Genomic DNA, 20,778 nt, shown 5'->3' with positions numbered 1-20,778 from the left:
AGAGAGAGCGAGAGAGAGAGAGAGAGAGAGAGAGAGAGAGAGAGAGAGAGAGAGAGAGAGAGAGAGAAGTAGAAAGGAATCACCAAGAAAGAGAAGAATGATGATATCCAGCTCAGGATCCTGGGTTTGCCAATCCCATACTCACCAGATGTGAGCCCCCTGGGTTAAATGGTCCGATTATAAACTCTGCTGTGAATCCACACCATATTGTAACATATGGACAATATGTAGTGGCCTTTCATGCACAGCAGATGGACGAGTTCCCTATCTACAGCCCCATGAAGAGTGAAATATGCCTCATCAGACAAGATCATTCGAGCCCATGTATCGTAAAGTTCCATACGACCAGAAATCGTAGAGCAAAGTCTGTTCGTTGTTGCTGATCACAAGACTTTAGTCCTTGCACTACGTTAATCTTGTACGGGAACCAGCATAAAATTATTCGAAGCACTTTACGTACAATAGTTCAAGTATGGTTCAAGTCTCTTGACACACCTCTGGCGCTGCTGACTGGTAGTGTTTTGCATTCTAACCACTGGAACCGCCACTTCATCCACTACCTCCGTTCCGATACGTGGTCGTCCCCTGCCAGGAATTATACCTCCCACGCCCGGTCGCTTCAAATTTCTTTATTAGTTTTCGAAGTTCCACTGGCGTCAAAGGTCCTTTAGGCAAACCTTTAAGTTTCTGATGTTCACGTAGTGCTGCATTAGCGTTACTATTATTTTTTTATCATTATTATTATTAGCCATATAATGCATGGAAGCCTGAGGCTTTTGCTGCACGAGGCAAAAAAAAAAAAAAAAAAAAAAATTTAAGTTACCCTGAGAGAGAGAGAGAGAGAGAAGTATGATGATATCCAGCTCAGGATCCTGGGTGTGCTAAGCCCATATTATTATTCTTGTAGAACAGTTTTACTAAAAGAGCACGACGTTCCTTTTTTGTAAGAGAGAGAGAGAGAGAGAGAGAGAGAGAGAGAGAAGAATGTTGATATCCAGCTCAGGATCCTGGGTGTGCCAAGCCCATATTATTATTCTGATAGAACAGTTTTACCAAAAGAGCACGTTCCTTTTTTGTAAGAGCCATAATGGTTATTGACGGTGGCGTTGGCCTTTCTGCTTTTATCTAACAGGATGTCATTTGCGTAAGCAGCGTGTTTTGAAATAAATGACAACTTTTACATATGTGCAACGCCGTTTTTCCCGTGGCCACCACGGGAAACCACAATTTTTTTTTCTTCTACAAATCGCTTCCCCATACCCTAAATGACATACCTACTGATTTTCACAGCGCTAACTCTAACCGTTTCGACACTCTCCTGAATAGGGAAACTTATTTTATAACCACCTGGTATGTGTGTGTGTAGATATATTTACATATGTATATATGTAATAAATACACATAAATACACATACATATGTATGTGTATTTATATATGTATATACAGTATATATGTGTATATATGCGCAAGCATGTGTGTGTGTGTGTGTGTGTGTGTGTGTGTGTGTGTGTGTACACCGATGAGCCAAAACGTTATGACCACCTACCTAATATGATGTTGGTCCTCCACGTGCAGCCAAAACAGCTCGTACCCGGCGAGGCATGGACGCTACATGATTTCTAAATGTGTCTCGTGGTATCTGGTACCAACACGTAACCAGCAGATCCTTTAACTGCTGTAAGGTCTGTGGTTGAAACGCCACAGATCGGAGTTGCTGTTCCAACACAAACCACAGATGTTCGATGGGATTGATGTCTGGAAATTTGGAGGCCAGGGCAACACCTGGAGGTCTTCCTCGTGTTCCGCGAACCAGTCTCGAACAATTCGGACGGTGTGGCATGGCGCATTATTCTGTTGAAAGACGGCACCGCCAGAGTGGAAGACCGTTGTCATGAAAGGGTGTACCTGGTCAGCAATGATGTTTAGATATTATTATTATTATCGTCATGCCTACGGTGGCACCTAGACTTCCGTCTATCTCCACCTGAAAAGCGAAATTAGCGCAGAACTTCTGCGAAACGGGCCTGTATGGAAGAGGCCTCTGCACCAACGGGGAGCAGCCGGTACCCGGACATTCGGCACCAATAGGCGTCCCCAGGTACATAGAACCAGGCCCGATTCCACCATTCTGACAGTGCTTCATGCACTAAAGTCCCGCACCCACTGGAAGTAGTGCTATACAGGTGGGTGCCAGCGATCCCACTCCCAGGCCGCCCAAACCCTGGAGCCACAAAAAAAAAAAAAAATAATAATAATAAATAAAAAAAATGCTATTCAAACTTTGAGTAAATAAACTAAAATAAGAAAAAATAAATAAATAACAACACTAACAAAATAAATAATATATATAAAAATATATAAATAAATTAAAAAATAATAAAAATAAATAAAATAAAATAAAAAATGAAAATAATAATAAGAAAATAAAAAAATAATAAAAATAAATAAATAAAATAAAATAAAAAATGAAAATAATAATAAGAAAAAAAAATAATAATGATAATAAAAATAAAATATGTAAAAAAAACAGACATGTGGGGGAAACAATCCAGCAACTCCATGTCCTACAAACACAAAAAAAAAATAAAAATAAAAATAAAATAAATAATAAACGAAATATTTTTTAAAAAATCGGACACTGGGAGAACTATCCAACAACCCCTCGTCCAAACAAACAAACAAATAAAAAAACAAATTAAAAAAAAGGGAAAAAATATACAATACAACATACAGTGAGTAACAAGCAACCTTAATAAATAAAAACCCTAATTTGTAAGCATTAGTCTAATTCGATGTATTCTCCGTTGGAAAACAGTTCCACAAAATTCTTGTAAAGCATCAAATTTTACCTGGTTGACAATATAATCATTTTCATTACCACTAATTAAATTATTAATCTTTAATTTTAACCTATCTCTATGTTCAGTATATAAACAACAATCATATAATATATGATTCCAAGTTTCTAGTTGACCACAAGTGCACAAAGTAGAACTTACCAGGCCAAAATAATGTAATTTATAATTAATGACCCGTGGTCAGTTAAAATGTACGATATTTCCATAATAGGAAAAAACCATCTGTTATGCTTATTATCAAAATTAAATGCGACCTTAGGGAAAAATAATCTAATCACCTCTCCAGTTGCACTGCTGTCCCATCTCTGTTGACAGATATGTACCAGTTCAGTCAGCATGTTTTTGTTGGCTTCAGCCGTACCAATAGTCAGATCTAGAGTAATGTTCAAGAAGTTAACGTCTTCACCTTTTTTAATATAATAGCAAAGTGCCCGATACATAATATATAAGTCTAATGGCAAGTGGCTAACCAATACCTCCATGGCATTGATCGAGGCTGTTCTGCATAAATTAGCAACAACGTAAAGCATTTAAAGTTGGATAGATAACAATTTCTGCTTAAATTTAACATTTATAACTCTAAAATACCATATTGATGCCCCATAAGCAACTATTGGTAAAAAGACTGCTTTATTGTACAAATTTGAAACCCTCCTTTTTAATCCCCAATCTGATCTGGTCAACCGAATTATAGCTGAACTGAATTTTTTGACTTTTTCGTGCAGATAGTTTAAATGAGGAAAAAACGATAACCTGTCATCAATTCTTATACTTAAGTATTTCACTTCAGATACTAAAGTAAACTGAATCCTTTTAATTAAAGCTTTGGGTGGTCGACCGTAATTTAATTTCCCCTTAAGTAACATCATAACAGATTTGGTTGTGGAAATCCATAATTTATGCAGAACAGTCCATAGCACTAAACTATCTAAAACCTGGGCCACGTTTGCTTCTAGCACAGAACTGGATTTACCTGTTACACATAAGCCCAAGTCATCTGCATAATCAATTTTATGCACATTTTCCATTGATTGATCTAGCCATAAATTGAGCACTATATTCCAAAAAAGTGGGCTCAAAACAGACCCCTGTGGGCACCCTTTCAAGAGCTTTCTTTCAAACTTTAAATGTTTGGACTTAAGAATAATTCTCCTACCGGTTAGGTAACTTTGTATCGTTCTGTACAAAAATGTTGGACACTGTATTCCCCTTAATGCAAACAGGCCTGATGTAGCAGAGTGGTCAGGAGCGAGAGTGCATTGCACACATTCCTTGAGTGGACCGGGGTTCAAGTCCGTGACTACTAAATACGATAAATATTTGTATTGTCGATTTATTGTAAACTTTACTGACTTGTTTGTCGTGCCAGAATATAAACAGAAAATTTAATACTGCCATGCCATACCATGTCAAAGGCTCCAGTAAAGACTATAAAAGTAACTAACACATACTTATCCATTGCCTGACTAGTAGGTCATTAATAGCATCCTCCGTAGAATGCCTTCTCTTAAAGCCGTATTGATGTGGCAACATCAATCCAACTCGATCCATGAGTTGACCAAGTCTTAAAACTAGCAGCCTCTCAAACATTTTGCTAAGATTGGCCAACAACGAAATCAGCCTATATCCTCTTGGGTCATTTAGTTATTTACCTGGCTTAGATAATAATTTAATCAAACCAATTTTCCAGATTCCTGGAAAGATACACTGAAGTAAACACTTATTATACAAATTAACCAAGAAATGAGGATAAATTTCGATCAACTTGAGAATGGCAACATTTTCAACTGAGTCAGGCCCCGGGGTTTTAGAAATATTTATTTGTTTAGAAACAGTTCGCAACTCATCCAAAGTAGATAATTCAGTATCATCAGATCCAAGGTAAGATAAATTAGACAGCCTCTTGCTCTGTTGTTTCTACTCCCCCCGTCTACCTCATATGGAAACAACTCAGATGTTATTGCCTGCACTGTTGTTAGCAATCAATAGTTTCCACACCATTCACAATCACAGTGTTTAGCCTAACTCCAGATCTTAAATGTGACTCTTAAATTGACACCTGTCATTAATATTAAAGGTACTGAAATTATTCATCATAAGTACGCGTACTTGCAATTTCAAGTGCCGTTTTATGCTCAGGACATTCACTGCTTCTCAATGAATGATCATAAGTTCTTTCCCACATAATGTATTGCCCACATTAGCAATTAAATTTCTCCATGTCCTTAATTTGCTCTCATATATAGCCTTATGATAAACCTTTTTTATTTTTATAACAAACATGATAAAATAAAGCTTCATTGTGCTCCCACTGCCTGTACCTCTGATACTTTTCTACATGCAAAAACTTCTTTCTTTAACCTAGATAATTCAACATTCCACCAACTTACAACACGCCTCTTAATTTGTTGTCTTTTAGAGGCACAACTCAAAGCTCTAAACAGTGAAACTGAACATATTCACCAGCATTTAAAGAATTTAAATAAAACACGTTATCATTATAAAAATCCAAGGATAAGGCCTGGGCAAAACGTGTCCAATTAATCTTCTTATAAGTAAATCTAATTAACTCTGAGTTATAAAAATCTGTACTATCATTACAAATCTCTAATTTAATATGAAAAACTAAAGATTTGTGATCACTGTTCGTGTAATCTGTTTGCACATGCCAATGGCAAATTCGCCTGGATAGTCCTTGAGTCACTAAAGTCAAATCTATATTTGACCTGCCATGAACATTGAAAGTATAAAGCTGTCCTGATTTATTAACTACACACATATTGTTGGAAAGAATGAAATTCTTTCATCCATCAAGCGATCCCACTGGTCAACCATACCACTAAACCATAAATTAGACTTAGCATTAGAATCCATTGCAACAATTAAATTATTATTGCCAATTACGCTTAAGACCGTTTCCATATAATTAATAGAATTAACTATATCCTGATTTGGAGGGCAATAAAGGGATACTAAATTAAAATTCAACCTAGGAGTACTTATATGCATACGTGTTGAATTATGATTGCATAAGCCAGACAGTACAGTAACCTGTACAAGCCTGTTAAACATAATAATTGGTGTTTTAGGTTTTTCATTTGTGATTATAACTCTTGCTTCAAGAGGGAAACCAACAAATTTATGATTATGTGCAAAGGGACCAACGTACGGCTCCTGCATACACAAAATGTCAATACATTCTTCCGAAGCAACCTTTCTAATTTCATCATACGGCATCTATGAGCATTAAGCTGTATTAGCTTAAATATCCTAGCTTCAGCGTGACATTGACACCTGTCATTAATATTAAATGTACTGAAATTATTCATCATAAGTACGCGTACTTGCAATTTCAAGTGCCGTTTTATGCTCAGGACATTCACTGCTTCTCAATGAATGATCACAAGTTCTTTCTCTACGCTTACAATTTACAGCAAAGATCCTTATTCTTATTTGGGCAGTCCACAAAGAGGTGACCACACGACACATTCTTGTGTGTGCAGTACTGTGCAGAGTGTCCATACCCCAGGCATTTGAAACATTTATTTACTATTGTAAAGCGCCTGAATTTGTGTGAAGTATATCCAATATATCATTAGTCATCATTTTGTTCAACAAGTGAGGAGCTACTCCAATAACCCAATTATTGAACCTGGCATTGGAATCGTTACTAAATCTAAATACAATCCTCTCTCTAACTTCTTGCTCATCAAAACTAAAGTCCAGAAAATTCATTTTATAAAGATCCATAATAATGTCCTGAGTCAGCTTCTTTGGTACGTCATAAACTAAAATGGTGTGGTTTTGTAACCTAACTTTATCCTGCTTAATACCCTTATGAGAGAAAACCTCTGTCTATCAACTTATTCAAATCGTTGTCATTATCTGTCTCCACTAACACCCCTTTATTCCGGATGGTTCTCAAATTTCTAATTTTTAGCTCCCGGAAACCTTCCTTTAATGTATTAACAATAACCTCCATAACATCTTGACTTGTCTTATACTGATCAGAAGACTCCTCAGCCCTGAAAATAACCATATTATTCTGCCTTGCCACACTACCTGCTTTCTCTGACTATTAACCATAGGAATTTTATTTAATATCACCTGCTTACCATGTTGATACGGACTAAAACCACTCTTAACTTTATCTGTATAGGTTCCTTGTTGTTCCACAGCATTAGGTAAGAAAGGCTGTCGTATAATATCATTAAAAAGACTGGCACGTACTTCCATTTCTTCAACTTTTGTTTTCAAGCGCTCATTGTCAATAACTAAGGCTGTTGAAATAGTCTCCATGTCCACCCAAACGTTTAATAAGAAATCAGTTGCAGCTTTAGTCACTTTATTGCTTTCGCCTGTCATGTAATCGATAACTTTTTTCTTCAATTTTGTCACAAACTCGTAAATAGTTAAAACATCCGGGTATATCTGCCTCTGCTCCTGTATGCCAGCAACAATAATTTCACTTTCACGCACTTTAATGGCAGTGTTTCTTCTACTTGATTCCAAATAAAAGCTACCTATATCAGAAACAACGTCCTCTGCTTGACTATCTGGAAAATCAGTTATTTTAACATTCGACAACACATTTGTTAAATCACTAACCACATCCTCTTCCTCAAACTGGGCACCCTGTTCTGTTGTACAAACCACATTTACTGTACCACCTGCCTAGGAACTAGAGCCAGTAATTCCAGAAATATCAAGATTTATATTCTCATTAACAGTACTCCTTACTCTGCTAACTCCATTACTAGGTGCACTACTTGCTTTAATATTTTTATCCTTTAATAATTTATCCGAAATCTTCTTTGTAGGCTTATTACTATGCAACCTTGAAAATTTAGAAGAGAGAGGGAAGTTCCAATCTCTTCTTCCTTTCCCCCACCTCTACTAACCTTTTTGCTTTGAGCAATTCCATTTCATAAATCCCAGTAACATAAATAATTCAGATCAACCTGGAATATCTTTTAAGAATAATCAGTGGTGTATTCGGGAAAGGAACGACGTTCCGGTACTTTTTCTAAATGTCACAATAGAAAATCATTAAATTTATACACCTAATATTATAAAACAATGGCATAATCAAAGGGGAGGGAGAAATATCTATTTTACCCATTGCTACTAAAATATATATATTAATAGTAATCTTTAAAATTAATAGCTTTCTTTAAAAATTTATTTAAAAACAAAAATATAAATTTCAGAATGAAACTTGAACGTTTCTTACTAAAATACAATGTATTAGATAAAAAGATCCAACAAATGAGATATACTGTGATGCGTGCGAACGCTGCATTTTGATTCGCCATGAGTTGAACGCTAGAACTGGTTGTTCTATGAACTCTGAAGTCTGATTCAGTTACTGTACAGTTGATGTGGCGTTATCATATAGTATTCTGGAGAACGAGAGTTCCGGTACTATTTTTTTTAGCAATACAACTCTGAGAATAATTAATGCCCGACTTATCAACGAATAGGTTAATCCGTAGATTAACCACTAATCCAATGACAATTATCCAAGCAATTTTCCCTCCAATTTTATAACACACAGAATAAGCCAAAAACACTTCTTTCTCAAAACACAGGTTAGATAACGGTGAAATACAAATTAAACTTGAATTAAACTACTGATTAATATAAATCCACAGTTAAGAGTTCAACAATTAAAGAAAACACTATAAATTCTCCTACAGCAAAGAATCGGTGCTACACAAAAACTGTTAATTTGTGTTAGCTACCTAAAATGATGTTTAGGTAGAGTGTATTTAGTGTCAAGTGGCACCAGGGGTTCCCCCCCCCCATCTCCACGTTGCTTTCATCGTAGGTGTGCCAGTTCACTGGAAAGGCCAGAGATTTAAAAGTGTATGGATATTGTATAAGTGTATAAATATATATAAATAAGTGTATAAGTGTGTATGGAAAGTGTATAAATATAGTACAGTGTTATGTGCCGGTGTTCTTCTGGCCATTTAGCCGCTGGATCCTTGCTGAGGCCCAATGTTGTTCGCACCCAGCCCCATGGAAGCAGGCCAGGTATACCAGCATTATAATTATTTACTCTGCAGGTCCTGCCACCTAATATCCTGAGATTTCAGTGGCTAGGACCTTAAAAAAAAATAATCTTTTGCGTAGGGGATAATAGCGCTAGGATTTGAAAAGGCCAAAATTATTGCGAACAGTAATTTGGACATGATTAAATTCGGACGTGTAGGGCAATCGCTTGTGTATAATTAGAGTAGGAGAAAATTTTAGCATTCAAACTTGGTACCTGCGAGATCTGATTAAAATGTTTACAGCTTTGAATGGATTAAATGAGCCAAACTTCGAACAGTCCCAAATGCTCATGTATTATTGTTAAAATGCGCTTCCATGGGAAATGTTAAGTACTTTTTCAAATTGAGAAACTTTAATTCTTCTGCTTTCAAAACTTTTTCTTCAAAGAAGGCAGTTGTTTCAGAACTGATTGCTTCAGATGGCCCATCAGAACTTGGATTATCCTCAACTGATTCCGGTCCTCTTTTGAACTCTGCCGATTATCTTGCAACAGTAGCATAACTGGATGATACTCGTAAACACTCATGTCATTCCTTCATGGATTTCTTAAGCATTTCCGAAAAATGGTCAAAAATTTCATTACTGAACATGCTAGATTTGCTGGATATTCATTCTTCTTCCACTCACTACGTAAAAAATTAAATTTTAGAATCTGTTTAAAGTTTTTTTATGTGATTTTATGACATTAAGCTATCAAAATGATCTGTTCCATTATTTATTTTTATATTTTTATACTCCTGTTCTCATAACTTTTTTGAGTTTACCCTTCTATCTTCTAAAACTTCAACTGGTTCATGGTTATACCAAAAAAAAAAAAAAAAAAACACCCCTCACCCTATCATATTATGCCACCCAAGAACGGTCTCATTCTACCCATGCCCATGTGTATTATGTCCATAAATTGCGTATGTTCTTTGGCAGATTCGCCCGTTTTGCTGGACGAAAAGCCGAGTTTCTGGGCGTGGGACGGGGTTTTGCTGTCCACGCCTAAGGCCAACAAACTCAGCGACGGAGTGAAACAAGTTGATAAAAGTTCTTGCATCATTGACGAGATTTGAACCCTGGCCTTTTCCGCTGGTGTAGGGTAGTCGCTGATTATAACCGCCTTTTGTACAGTTGTTTTAGCAGAAATGGAAATCGAAGGAAGCGGGTGAAAGCTTTCTTCTATTTCATTTACTTTTTCGCTAGTGCACTTGTGGCCGCTTGTACTTGCGTTGGTCATTAGGGGAAGTCCACCCCTCACCGGGAATGGGAACGGTTTAGTGTTCTTTCATGTTTTGGGTGCCCATGAAAAAAAAAAATAAATATAAATAAAGTAACTACATGCGTATAATATCTGCTTACGTATACATAAGCAGATTTGATATAGTATAATCCTTACGCATATTTATGAGTATACACATGATGCAGTTGTATCCGTAAGCATAAAATTAATTTGTAAACGTGTCCGTTTTGCGTGGCGCGTTGTTGTTGAATTGAAAGTCACGAGTGAAATTTAGTTGTAATTGCATTATATTTTCAGAAAAGGAGATTGTTATGCTGTGGAACATACTTTTAAAATACTAAAAACTAAAACGTATTGTGTGCAATTTCCAATTACAGAAAAGTTATGGTTGGTAAAAAGAAAGGTACTGATTTTTATCGGTTTGCGAACTTTAATGGAATCTAGTAAAATTAATAAATTCCTGTTGCTCAGCAGTTTCTGCATGCAACGAATGATTACATAGATTAAACTGAATACAGTACTGGAAATGTTTTTTCGACAGTCCCCCTTGACTGCGCGTCTGCATGGTACAAATTGCGATACAGTTCTTTGAACGCATAAGAATTAAATGGCCAGAGCATATTCTAGTATATTATTATTATTATCATTATTAGCTATATGGTGCAAGGAAGCCTGAGGCTTATGCAGCACCAGCAAAAAAAAAAAAAAAAAAAAAAAATACCAAGTTACCCCGAGAGAGAGAGAGAGAGAGAGAGAGAGTCAAAAGGGAATCACCAAGAAAGAGAAGAATGATTATATCCAGCTCAGGACCCTGGGTGTGCCAAGCCCATACTTGTAGTATTACAAGCTGGTAAACGGTAGCGAGGATGATCACTGAACAGAGTATTCTCTCAAAAATGAAGGGAGACATGGAAAGCTTCATATAAAACATGAACGAAAAAATAATAATATACATATTTTATTTTGTATGGAAACGACAGGTAACATTTAAAAAAAAATGTAAAGGATATAGGGCGATAAAACTATAGTTTATAAGGAAGTGATTTATTATATCAGTCAGTGGCATGGCCAGGGTAGGGTCAGCAGGTACATTGTACCCCCTGACGCCGAAATCTGGTATTGTGGCGCATTTTCGCATTATACAATTGGCCCCTTTTTTATGAATGTTGGCAAAAATCCTGGCTACCCTACTGTATACACAAACTTGATTTTTTTCCCTCTATTTTAAATTACGATTTATTATTATTAGCCATATGGTGCAAGGAAGCCTGAGGCAAAAAAAATTCCCAAGTTACCCTGAGAGAGGGAGAGCAAGAAGCAGAAAGGAATCGCCAACAAATAGAAGAATGATGATATCCAGCTCAAGATCCTGGGTGTGTGCCAAGCCCATACTCACCAGATGTGAGCCCCTGGGGTTGAAGGCATTTGAAAAGGATGTTTAGTTTTGTTGTTTTCATGCCAAAGCAATGATTTCTGAAGGGACTAGAAATGTTATAAAATGTGACCAAAGGGGGACACTTTTTATCAGAGCCATGCGAGCTATTTTAGTACCTGAGGCAAGAATGAAAAATTGTGCCTTCCCCTAAAATATTAAAAAATATATGTAACATTTAAAATACATTTTTGGTATATGTTTGAATAAAAATTAAAGATGTAAAAAAAAAAAAAAAATAAAAAAACTGTTTAAAGTAGTTTTTATTCTCATAAGTAGTATTTATTATAAATATATAACAGATTTATTTTTGCATCATTCATTTCAAAAATAATAATATTATAATACTTGAAACAAATATTTCATCAACAATATCACAAATTAGAGTAATTTTATTATAAACTAGGGGACTTCGCCTCCTTTTGATAAAATAAAATGAATTACTTACAGAAGCTTTTGACACTGTGTGTGTCTCTTCAGCAGCTATGTGAACAGGGCTGTAGTGGAGAATATATGCGGGTATATGACGTATACCCTCTGGATTTTTTTAGGTGAATAGCATGTATATATATATTTATATATATATATATATATAAATATATAATAATAATAATAAAGTAATAGAAAAGATGTAGGAAAGCAGAAAGAGATAAGACAGAGGTATAATAGAATAAGTTATGGCTCAGGGACACTGCTATCGCAAAAAGTACCCTACAGCCATAATGTCTATAAGATAAATGAACAAATTTATTTAGTGCAGAATATAATATATGATAAAAGGTAGAAGCAAAGAAAGTACAGTGTACCCTGGTAGCGAAAGGCTGTGTGAACGAAGTAGGGGGGGTGGGGGGGTAAAGAATTCAGTAAGGGTAATAATTGAAAGAATATGTACCAAGTGAAAATTTGAACAAACGACCAAGGAGGAAATACATTGCCAAGTCTTTCATAATTTTTGTAATCACAGCCTTTCGCTACCAGTGTACACTGTACTTTCTTTGCTTCTACCTTTTATCATATATTATATTCTGCACTAAATAAATTTGTTCATTTATCTTATATATATATATATATTTTTTTTTTTTTTTTTTTTTGACATACTACTGGCGTATGTTCTACTTTGTTTTATTTTGAACTATCGGATATATCTGGGCTCCATGTGGAGGATGTGCATTTTGCTGCCTGTAATGATAGCTTAATATTTATTTATCTATTTTCTTATTTTATGTTAAACTTTTAAGCCATTATTTAAATATATATATATATATATACACGGGTTGTTAAAATTAAAGTATCCCTATGTAGAGGGGCTCTGGAGCGAGTTCTCAGGCTTATACTGAAGAGAAATTTTGACAGCAGGTACAATAAAAAATGCACTTGCCATTTATTGGAAAGCAAAAATTAGTTATAAAATTTGTCACTATATGGCGCTGTGGCAATACAAATCACTTGAACAGCACTACAATTGTTCAGTGTGTCCTCCATTTTGGTCAACAACAGTTTCCATTCAAAGAACAGCATTTTCTACAGCAGAATGTAACATGTCAACTGGAATAGCCAGCACATGACGTCTAATACTGTCCTTCAGATCTGCCAAAGTTTGACATCCTTCCCGATACACCTAGGTCTTCAAAAAACCGCCACAACCAGAAGCCACTTGGGGTGAGGTCTGGAGATTGGTGGCCAAGATGTCTAGAAACAACGGCTGATGATCCGTTTGTCTGTAAAGTGTTGTCTAAAAATCTGAGTTTTTCTCTTTCAGACTTTACATTACTTTTCTTCTAAGCAGCTACTTATTAATTCAGACACAGCATGGGTTTGTTGAGGGAAAGTCTTGTCTGACAAATTTGATTGGTTACTATGATGTGGTTACAAAGGAACTGGATGCAAAAAATAATTTTGATATTGTATATTTGGATTTCAGGAAAGCTTTTGACACTGTTGCACAAGGAAGACTATTGTACAACTTGGAGCAGAATGGTATTAAGGGTAAGTTGCTACAATGGATAAAAGGATGGTTAAGTGGGAGAAGAGAGAGGGTGGTAATCAACGAGTGCTGCTCTTTGTGGACTAATGTTATTAGTGGAGTCCCACAGGGTTCGGTGTTGGGTCCACTGTTATTTTGTATATTTATCAATGATATTGATGAAGGTATATCAGGCTTAGTGTCGAAGTTTTCAGATGATACAGTAATGTTAGACAGTAATGGCAGTGTGCTACTGCAACAGGATCTAGATAATTTGGGCAAATGGGCTAAGAAGTGGCAACTGAAGTTTAACCTTGACAAATGCAAAGTACTGCATATGGGTAGGAGTAACCCGAGAGAAAAGTACCAACTCTGTGGTACTTTTATTAAGGTTCTTAAGGTACTACACTTAAGGTGGTAGAAAATGAAAAAGACCTGGGAGTAATTGTGCAATCAGATATGAAGTTTTCTGAGCAGTGCAGACAGGCTGCCAGGGCAGGTCATGGAGTTTTGTCAATGATATATAAGAATTTTGCTAGCAGGGAAAAGGAGGTGATTGTCCCTCTGTATAAGGCAATGGTCAGGCCACGCCTTGAGTTCTGTGTACAGGTCTGGAGGCCTGTACACAGGCCTCCAGACAAGATTGGCGAGGGGAATGAAGGGATCCTCTTATCAAGAGAGGCTTAAGTTCTGCAAATTGCAGTGGCTGGAGACTAGGCATCTGCACGGTGATCTGATTGAGTCGTATAAGGCCTTGAATGGGTTGAGCATGCTGAATTCTGATGGGATCCTTCCACTTGTTCAGATTATGAACTTAAGGGGGCATAAATTCAAATTAAGAAAAGACAGATGTAGAATAGATGTGCGGAAATTTGCCTTTAGCCAGCGGGTGGTTAATTTCTGGAACAAACTTCCATCTGTCGTGGAAGTTGATAGGTTGAATAAATTTAAGGAGGAACTGGACAGGCATTTGAAGGGAATGGTGTGTTTTTTTTTTTTTTTTTTTTGGCTGATGCTGCATAAGCTCATACACTTGCTTTCTTGCATCACATGTCACTACTACTACTACTACTTAATAATCTTTGGGCACAATGGTGGATGTGGGGTGACACACCATCTTGCATGAATATGGTATTCTGAATGCACCCATGTTGTTGCAGCTCTGGTATTGTGAAATTTGCCAACATTTCATAATATCACTGTCCAGTGATGGAACAGGTGCGGGGTCCAGTCGGTGTTACTTGTTCAAAAAAATATGGCCCAATCATGAATATGGCCATAAATCCACACCACACTCTCACTTTTGGAGAATGCATTGGAACCTCTTGGATAACTCGAGGGTTTTCTGTTGCCCAAATGCGACAGTTGTGCATATTCACTTGTCCATTTAAGCAGAAGTAGGCTTCATCACTCCAAAGGATGTTCCATTGCCAAATGATATCCACTGTCATTCGTGGCCAGAAACTGAAGTGCGTATGTGAAACGAATATCTGGTGATGCTTTAGCTGCTGTAGCATGTGCATCTTGTAAGGATAGTACCACAACACCTGACGCATTACTAGCCTTACAGTGGAATATGGCATGTCCACTTCACGAGAAACAGCTGGCACACTTGTGCTACCACATGGAGATTGGCTTGATAAATCCATGACAGCCATAGCCACATCTTCAACACGAGAGGAGTCCACTCGTTTTCGACCTGTACCTGGTTAAACAAGTGTGTTAGTTGTCTGACGGAACCAGGGCTTTCCCCCATCTCTGCGTTTCATTCTTTGTGAGTGACACAGAACTCTGTGGAGGCCAGAGATTTAAAAGGTGTGTGGAGAGTGGTCTGTTGTACCTGGTCGAACACTAAGATGTCCTGTCGTTTCAAATTTCGCAATCATTTTCCGGACAGCACAAACAGTCATAGGTCCACCCCTCATGCACTTCTGATGACGGAATTCTCTGATAGCCGTAGCTGCATTGTTGCTGTTCTGATAGGACAGCTTCACTAATAGTGCATTTTCCTGCAACATTGTTGGCATTGCTGCTGTAGTGCAGGCAAACATCTACTATATGATTTTGAAGAGACTGCTTTGCTTTTATACAGTATAGTAGAGCTGAGTAGTGGGGCTGTGGCAATAACTTGCATAATCGTAACTAAGATAGTTACATGCCATACAGTGACAAATTTTGTAACTAATTTTTTTTTTCCCAATAAATGGTGAGCACATTCTTTATTGTACCTGTTGTCCAAATTTCCCTTTAGTACGAGCCTTAGAACTCACTCCAGAGCCCTCTACATAGGTATACTTTAATTTTAACAACCCTATATATACATACACACACCAGTATACCCTCTGAAATTTGATTAATAAGCACAGTATACTTTCTGATCTTTGCGAGGGATTGCGACTTCCTGCCTGGGAGTTGTAAGCCTTTATCTCACGAGCCTTTGACTCCAGAAATCTGTTGTGAAGGTTCGGGTAGAACGAGATAAAGGCAGTCGAGGTGGAGTCATTACTGTGCATTTAGAAACATTATGACTCTAGATTTCTAGAGTTTTAAAAGCACATGGGATAAAGTGTTTACAACTCCTGGGCAGGAAGTTGCGATCCCTCGTCTCAAGAGTAAAAACGTCGGTTTCCCCCCTGCTTGCAGAGTGGGTTAGTCTGCCGTATTTCCTGCTGTGACGGCACTGGCTGCTACGTTGAGGAAACTGGCAGGAGGCTCAGTACTCGTGTTTCTGAACTTGAAATTGCTATCTGTTTAGTGGATATGGAGCATGCACCCATGGTGTGATGTCATGATTATTAATTGGTCCTGCCATTACTGTTGCCACACCTGGTTTGAGTCACGGCACATATCATGCTGTAGCAATTCCTTTAACTGAAACAGAGGATGGTATGTCCATCTATTACCGAGATGACCATCCTCTTGGCTGACAAATGTTTGGCATTCACAACGTTCCCAGACATTACAGCTGCAACTACAAGCTTTCCTTTCTAACAGCTAATTGTTATATACATGCAGTTCATCATACATGATTGCCATGGCATGCACATAGAGTTCTATATTTTAGATTAACAGCCACAACTGATGAAGGATGCCTTCCAGTCTGAAAGCTATGTATTGCTTTCCTGTATTATTTTCACTTGTGTTTTTGTTTGTGTGAACATCAGCGTAGTTTTACATAACATTAAACATATTTTTGACTGCAACCTGTCATTTTTTTTCCATTTTTGTTCTGTGACACAATAATTTATTAATATTAAAATGAATCCAGAGCACGTAGGCCTTTTTGCATCTAGAGTAACCCTTTGTACCATTCACTAAATTTGTTGCCTTTCTATGTACTCGTTCCAGCAGCTCTACATCCTTCCTAAAATGAGACCTCCAGACCTGTATACAGTACTCAAGGTGTGGCCTGACTTGCCTTATACAAGGGGATAATCCTGCCAACCTTCGTATCGTCTGCAAACTTAGACATTAAGCCTGATATACCTTCATCAATATCATTAATAAATACAGAAAACAGCAATTGACCCAACACTGTGAACCCTAAGGATACTCAACTAAAAACATTGGTCCACGAAGAGCAGTGTCCACTGATTACCACTCTCTGCTTCTCTCACTCAACCATTCTTTTATCCATTGTAGCAACTTGCCCTTAATGCTATACTGCTACAATTTGTACAGTAGTCTTCCATGTGCAAGAGCATCAAAAGCCTACCTAAAATCCAAATATGATATCAAAATTATTCTTTGCATTCATTCCTTTGTGACCACATCATAGTAACCAATCAAATTGTTCAGACAATACCTCCCCTTAACCAACCCATGCTGTGTCTGAACTATAACTGAAGTCTTGTCTAGATGATCCTGCAGTGCTTCTCAGTTATTACCAGTGTCTCCATTAATTTCCCTGGAACAGAAAGGCGCCTCCGTAGCCAGGTGGGAAGGAGCAGCAGTGCATAGCACATGATTCTTGATTAGACTGGGGTTCGAGCCCATCACCACCAAATACGGAGGATGCGGTAAGGTCAGGGAATGATCACCGCATATTCCCGGAGCAATATGGCCTTAGTTGCTAATGCTCCTAAAAACCAAATAACAAACAACAACAAACTGGAACAGAAGTTAAACTAACAGGTCTGTAATTACTTGTGTCCTCCTTTGTGAATCTGGGTCACATTTGCACATATACAGTCCATGGGTACCTCTCCACAGTCCAAACAAGCTCTCATAATTATGGCTAAGGGTTTGCTTACTTCCTTTGCTGCCTCCTTTAAATAACTGGATAGATCCCATCCACCCCAGGTGCCTTATGTTTATCTTCAGCAGTTTATTCTCCACTTTACTCTCAGTTATTAAAAAATCATTTAGCTCACTGCCAGAGATTAATTCACATCCGGCATTCCCCTCCCTGAATAACTCCTCGTGTGTAAATGTAGATGCAAAATACTCACTCAGTTTGCTAGCTACCTGAGCAGGATCATGAACAGTTGAAATATCAATATCAGGTGGACAAATCTGATTCATCCCCTTGTAGCGTTTACTTAAGTAAAGAACTGTTTGTCTGTTTTCTTTGCATCCTTTGCCAAAGATTTCTTGTAATTTGCCTTTGCCTGCCTAACGTCCTTTGTGACTTGATTACAGACCATCTTATATACCTGTGTCACCTGTTAATTTATACGTATCCCATGCATTTTTCTTCTGTGCCACATGTCTAATTAGTTCATCTGATATCCATTTAGGCTTAAATTTTGAACAATATTGCTTAGTTGGTATGAAAAGCCTAGTAGCTTCCAAGATTAATTCTTTGAATGCTTCCTACTTAGAAGTTGCTGTTGGTACATCATCAGTTGGTCCCACTGTATAGAATTTAAAAACTGAACATCATAGTTCTCTTTACAAAAGCAAAAATCCATCCCTTTACCTTTGATGGTAGTTACTTCTTTGAGCAACTCCCACATGAGGCCACTGTGATCACTGCCACTTAATGGTTCCTTTATCTGCAGATTCTTAATGCACAAAGAATCACTACTCATAATCAGATCAAGCTTTAGTATTATTATTTATTATTATTCTTAACTATATGGTGCAAGGAAGCCTGAGGCTTTTGCTGCACCAGTAAAAAAAAAATTTTTTGAGTTACCCTGAGAGAGAGAGAGAGAGAGAGAGAGAGAGAGAAAAAAAAGAAAGAAAGAACAAGAGTCAGAACTAGAAGGGAATCACCAAGAATCAGGACCCTGGGTGTGCCAAGCCCATACTCACTAGATGTGAGCCCCTAAAGCCAAATGATGAACGGAAGCATGCATTTTCAATATCTGCAAAAATAAATAAATAAAATAAAACAGAATATTTATACTATTCCAAAATGGTAACTATCCAATTCTGCTCTGAATTTTGGCTGAGTCACTGCTCATGAGATCCAATCTTATGAAGTCTTATCCAGTTTTATTCTCCAAGATCTCAAATTTAAAATATCAGGGAATAACAGAACTTGTTTCAACTATAAGGGAGAACAGACCTTCCTGATTCATTTTACCCAGCTCCCTTCTTAGATGTCTAGTTGTCAAATTTTGCAGTCTATAGCTCCTAAACTTTTCATATGTGCATCTTTGCTTCCCCTCAGTAGTTCTATGCCTATTTTCAGGTACTGTCTCTAGACCTGAAATGTAATATTCCAAATATGGTGGAACCAACCTCATGTGCAGAGGATAATAACCCCCCTTCTCCCTATTAGCAAAGTCTATAAATCATTGACAGAATACCATGTGCCTTCCTAGCTGTCTGTTTACACTGCATGGAAAATTTAATGTCAGATTGAATTGTAAAATCTAAGTCTTTGTCTTGAATCATTCTTGGCTTATATGTAAGTCCCAGGATTTTTGTTTCCCAAATGCATAACCTTTACATTTAGGAGCATTTAACTTTAGTTGCCATATTTCAGACCATATGTGCAAATGATCCAATTCATTTGAAGCATTGGGTTCGGGCTTGAATTGCTGACCGCCCTTCTCACCTTGAAATCATAAGCAGAATTTGACAATTTCCCTTGGATACCCTTGTCAGTATCACTTATGAAAATAAACTGGACCCCCGCCTGTTTCACCCACCCTTAAGATACCTTAAGATATTAATGTCAGTGCTGTGTCTCCCATGTTTTGACTAGTCTGTGATCCAGCATAGGATCTTACCAATAACTCCCAACTTTTTTGAGTTTATTTAGCAGCCATCCCATGAAGGATGGTATCAAACGCTTGCTGAAGTCTAGATATATATGATGTCAGAATTCTTAGCTGCAACTAGCTGTTTAATTACTATGTCATAATAAAATGATAGACTGGTCAGGAATAACATCCTAACAAACTAGGCTGGGTTATATTCAGAGTAGAGTACCTTTTTGTTCAGATGGTCGTAGATTGTATCCTTACCACAGACTCCATGATCTTCCCAAAGAAATCAAACTGACTGGCCTGTAGTTACCCAGTTCCGCTATAGCACTGCATTTGTGGATTGGGAAAACATTAGCAGTTTCCAGCTTTTATAAATACAAAATTGTGATGCCAGTAAATTTTGCTGTGAATTTGCAGCTTTTTACTGTTTCCACTTTAATTGCTCATTTCAGTATAGTCCAGATTTTGTTTATTGTATAAAAAAGTGTAATTAGCATTAGTAGAGGCATATGATGCAAGAAAGCAAGCTTATATAGCAACAGCCACAAAAAAAAAAAAAAACCCTTCCCATTTCACCCATCCATTAACTCCGAATGCTTGTCTAGTTCTGCCTTGAATTTATTTAAGATGTCAACTTCTACAATGACAGATGGAAGTTTGTTAGCATTAGTAAAGGCAAATGATACAAGAAAGCAAGCTTATATAGCCCTTCTCATTTCACCCATCTACTCGCTCCAAATGTTTGTCTAGTTCTGTCTTGAATCTATTTAAGCTATCAACTTCTTGTGACGACAGATGGAAGTTTGTTCCAGCCATCAACCGCCCGCTGGCTAAAGGCAAACTTCCACACATCTATCCTACAACTGTCTTTCCTGAATTTGAATTTAGGCCCTCTCAGGTGATTATTCTGAGCAAGAGGAAGAATCCCATCAGCATTGAGCATGCTCAAACCATTCAAGGCTTTATACACCTCAATCAGATCACCTTGCAGGTGCCTAGTCTCCAGACACTGTAATTTGCAAAGCTTAAGCCTTTCTTCATAAGAGCAACCCTTTGTTCCATTCACTAATCTTGT

General features: G+C 37.3%; 1 protein-coding gene across 3 annotated transcripts in view; it reads left to right on the top strand.

Moving 5' to 3' along the window:
- The window catches only part of LOC150087170 (transmembrane ascorbate-dependent reductase CYB561), a 209,050-nt gene that overhangs the window by 73,445 nt on the left and 114,827 nt on the right, over positions 1–20,778 (top strand). For 2 of the 3 annotated variants that reach the window (XM_090371863.1, XM_090371864.1), the window contains exon 1: positions 10,433–10,547. The exons of the other annotated variant lie outside the window; for it this stretch is intronic. In XM_090371863.1, the coding sequence (XP_090227989.1) occupies positions 10,529–10,547 (19 nt within the window). In that variant the 5' untranslated portion in view covers positions 10,433–10,528. Of the gene's footprint in view, positions 1–10,432; positions 10,548–20,778 lie in introns of those variants that run through there. 3 annotated transcript variants of the gene reach the window in all.

The sequence above is a fragment of the Mastigoproctus giganteus genome, chromosome 4 (genome assembly GCF_048544385.1).
Source record: "Mastigoproctus giganteus isolate SK-2022 chromosome 4, ASM4854438v1, whole genome shotgun sequence".
NCBI lineage: Eukaryota > Metazoa > Arthropoda > Arachnida > Uropygi > Thelyphonidae > Mastigoproctus > Mastigoproctus giganteus.
The sequence above is the reverse complement of the archived record's forward strand: the minus strand, read 5'-3'. Positions and strand labels throughout refer to the sequence as shown.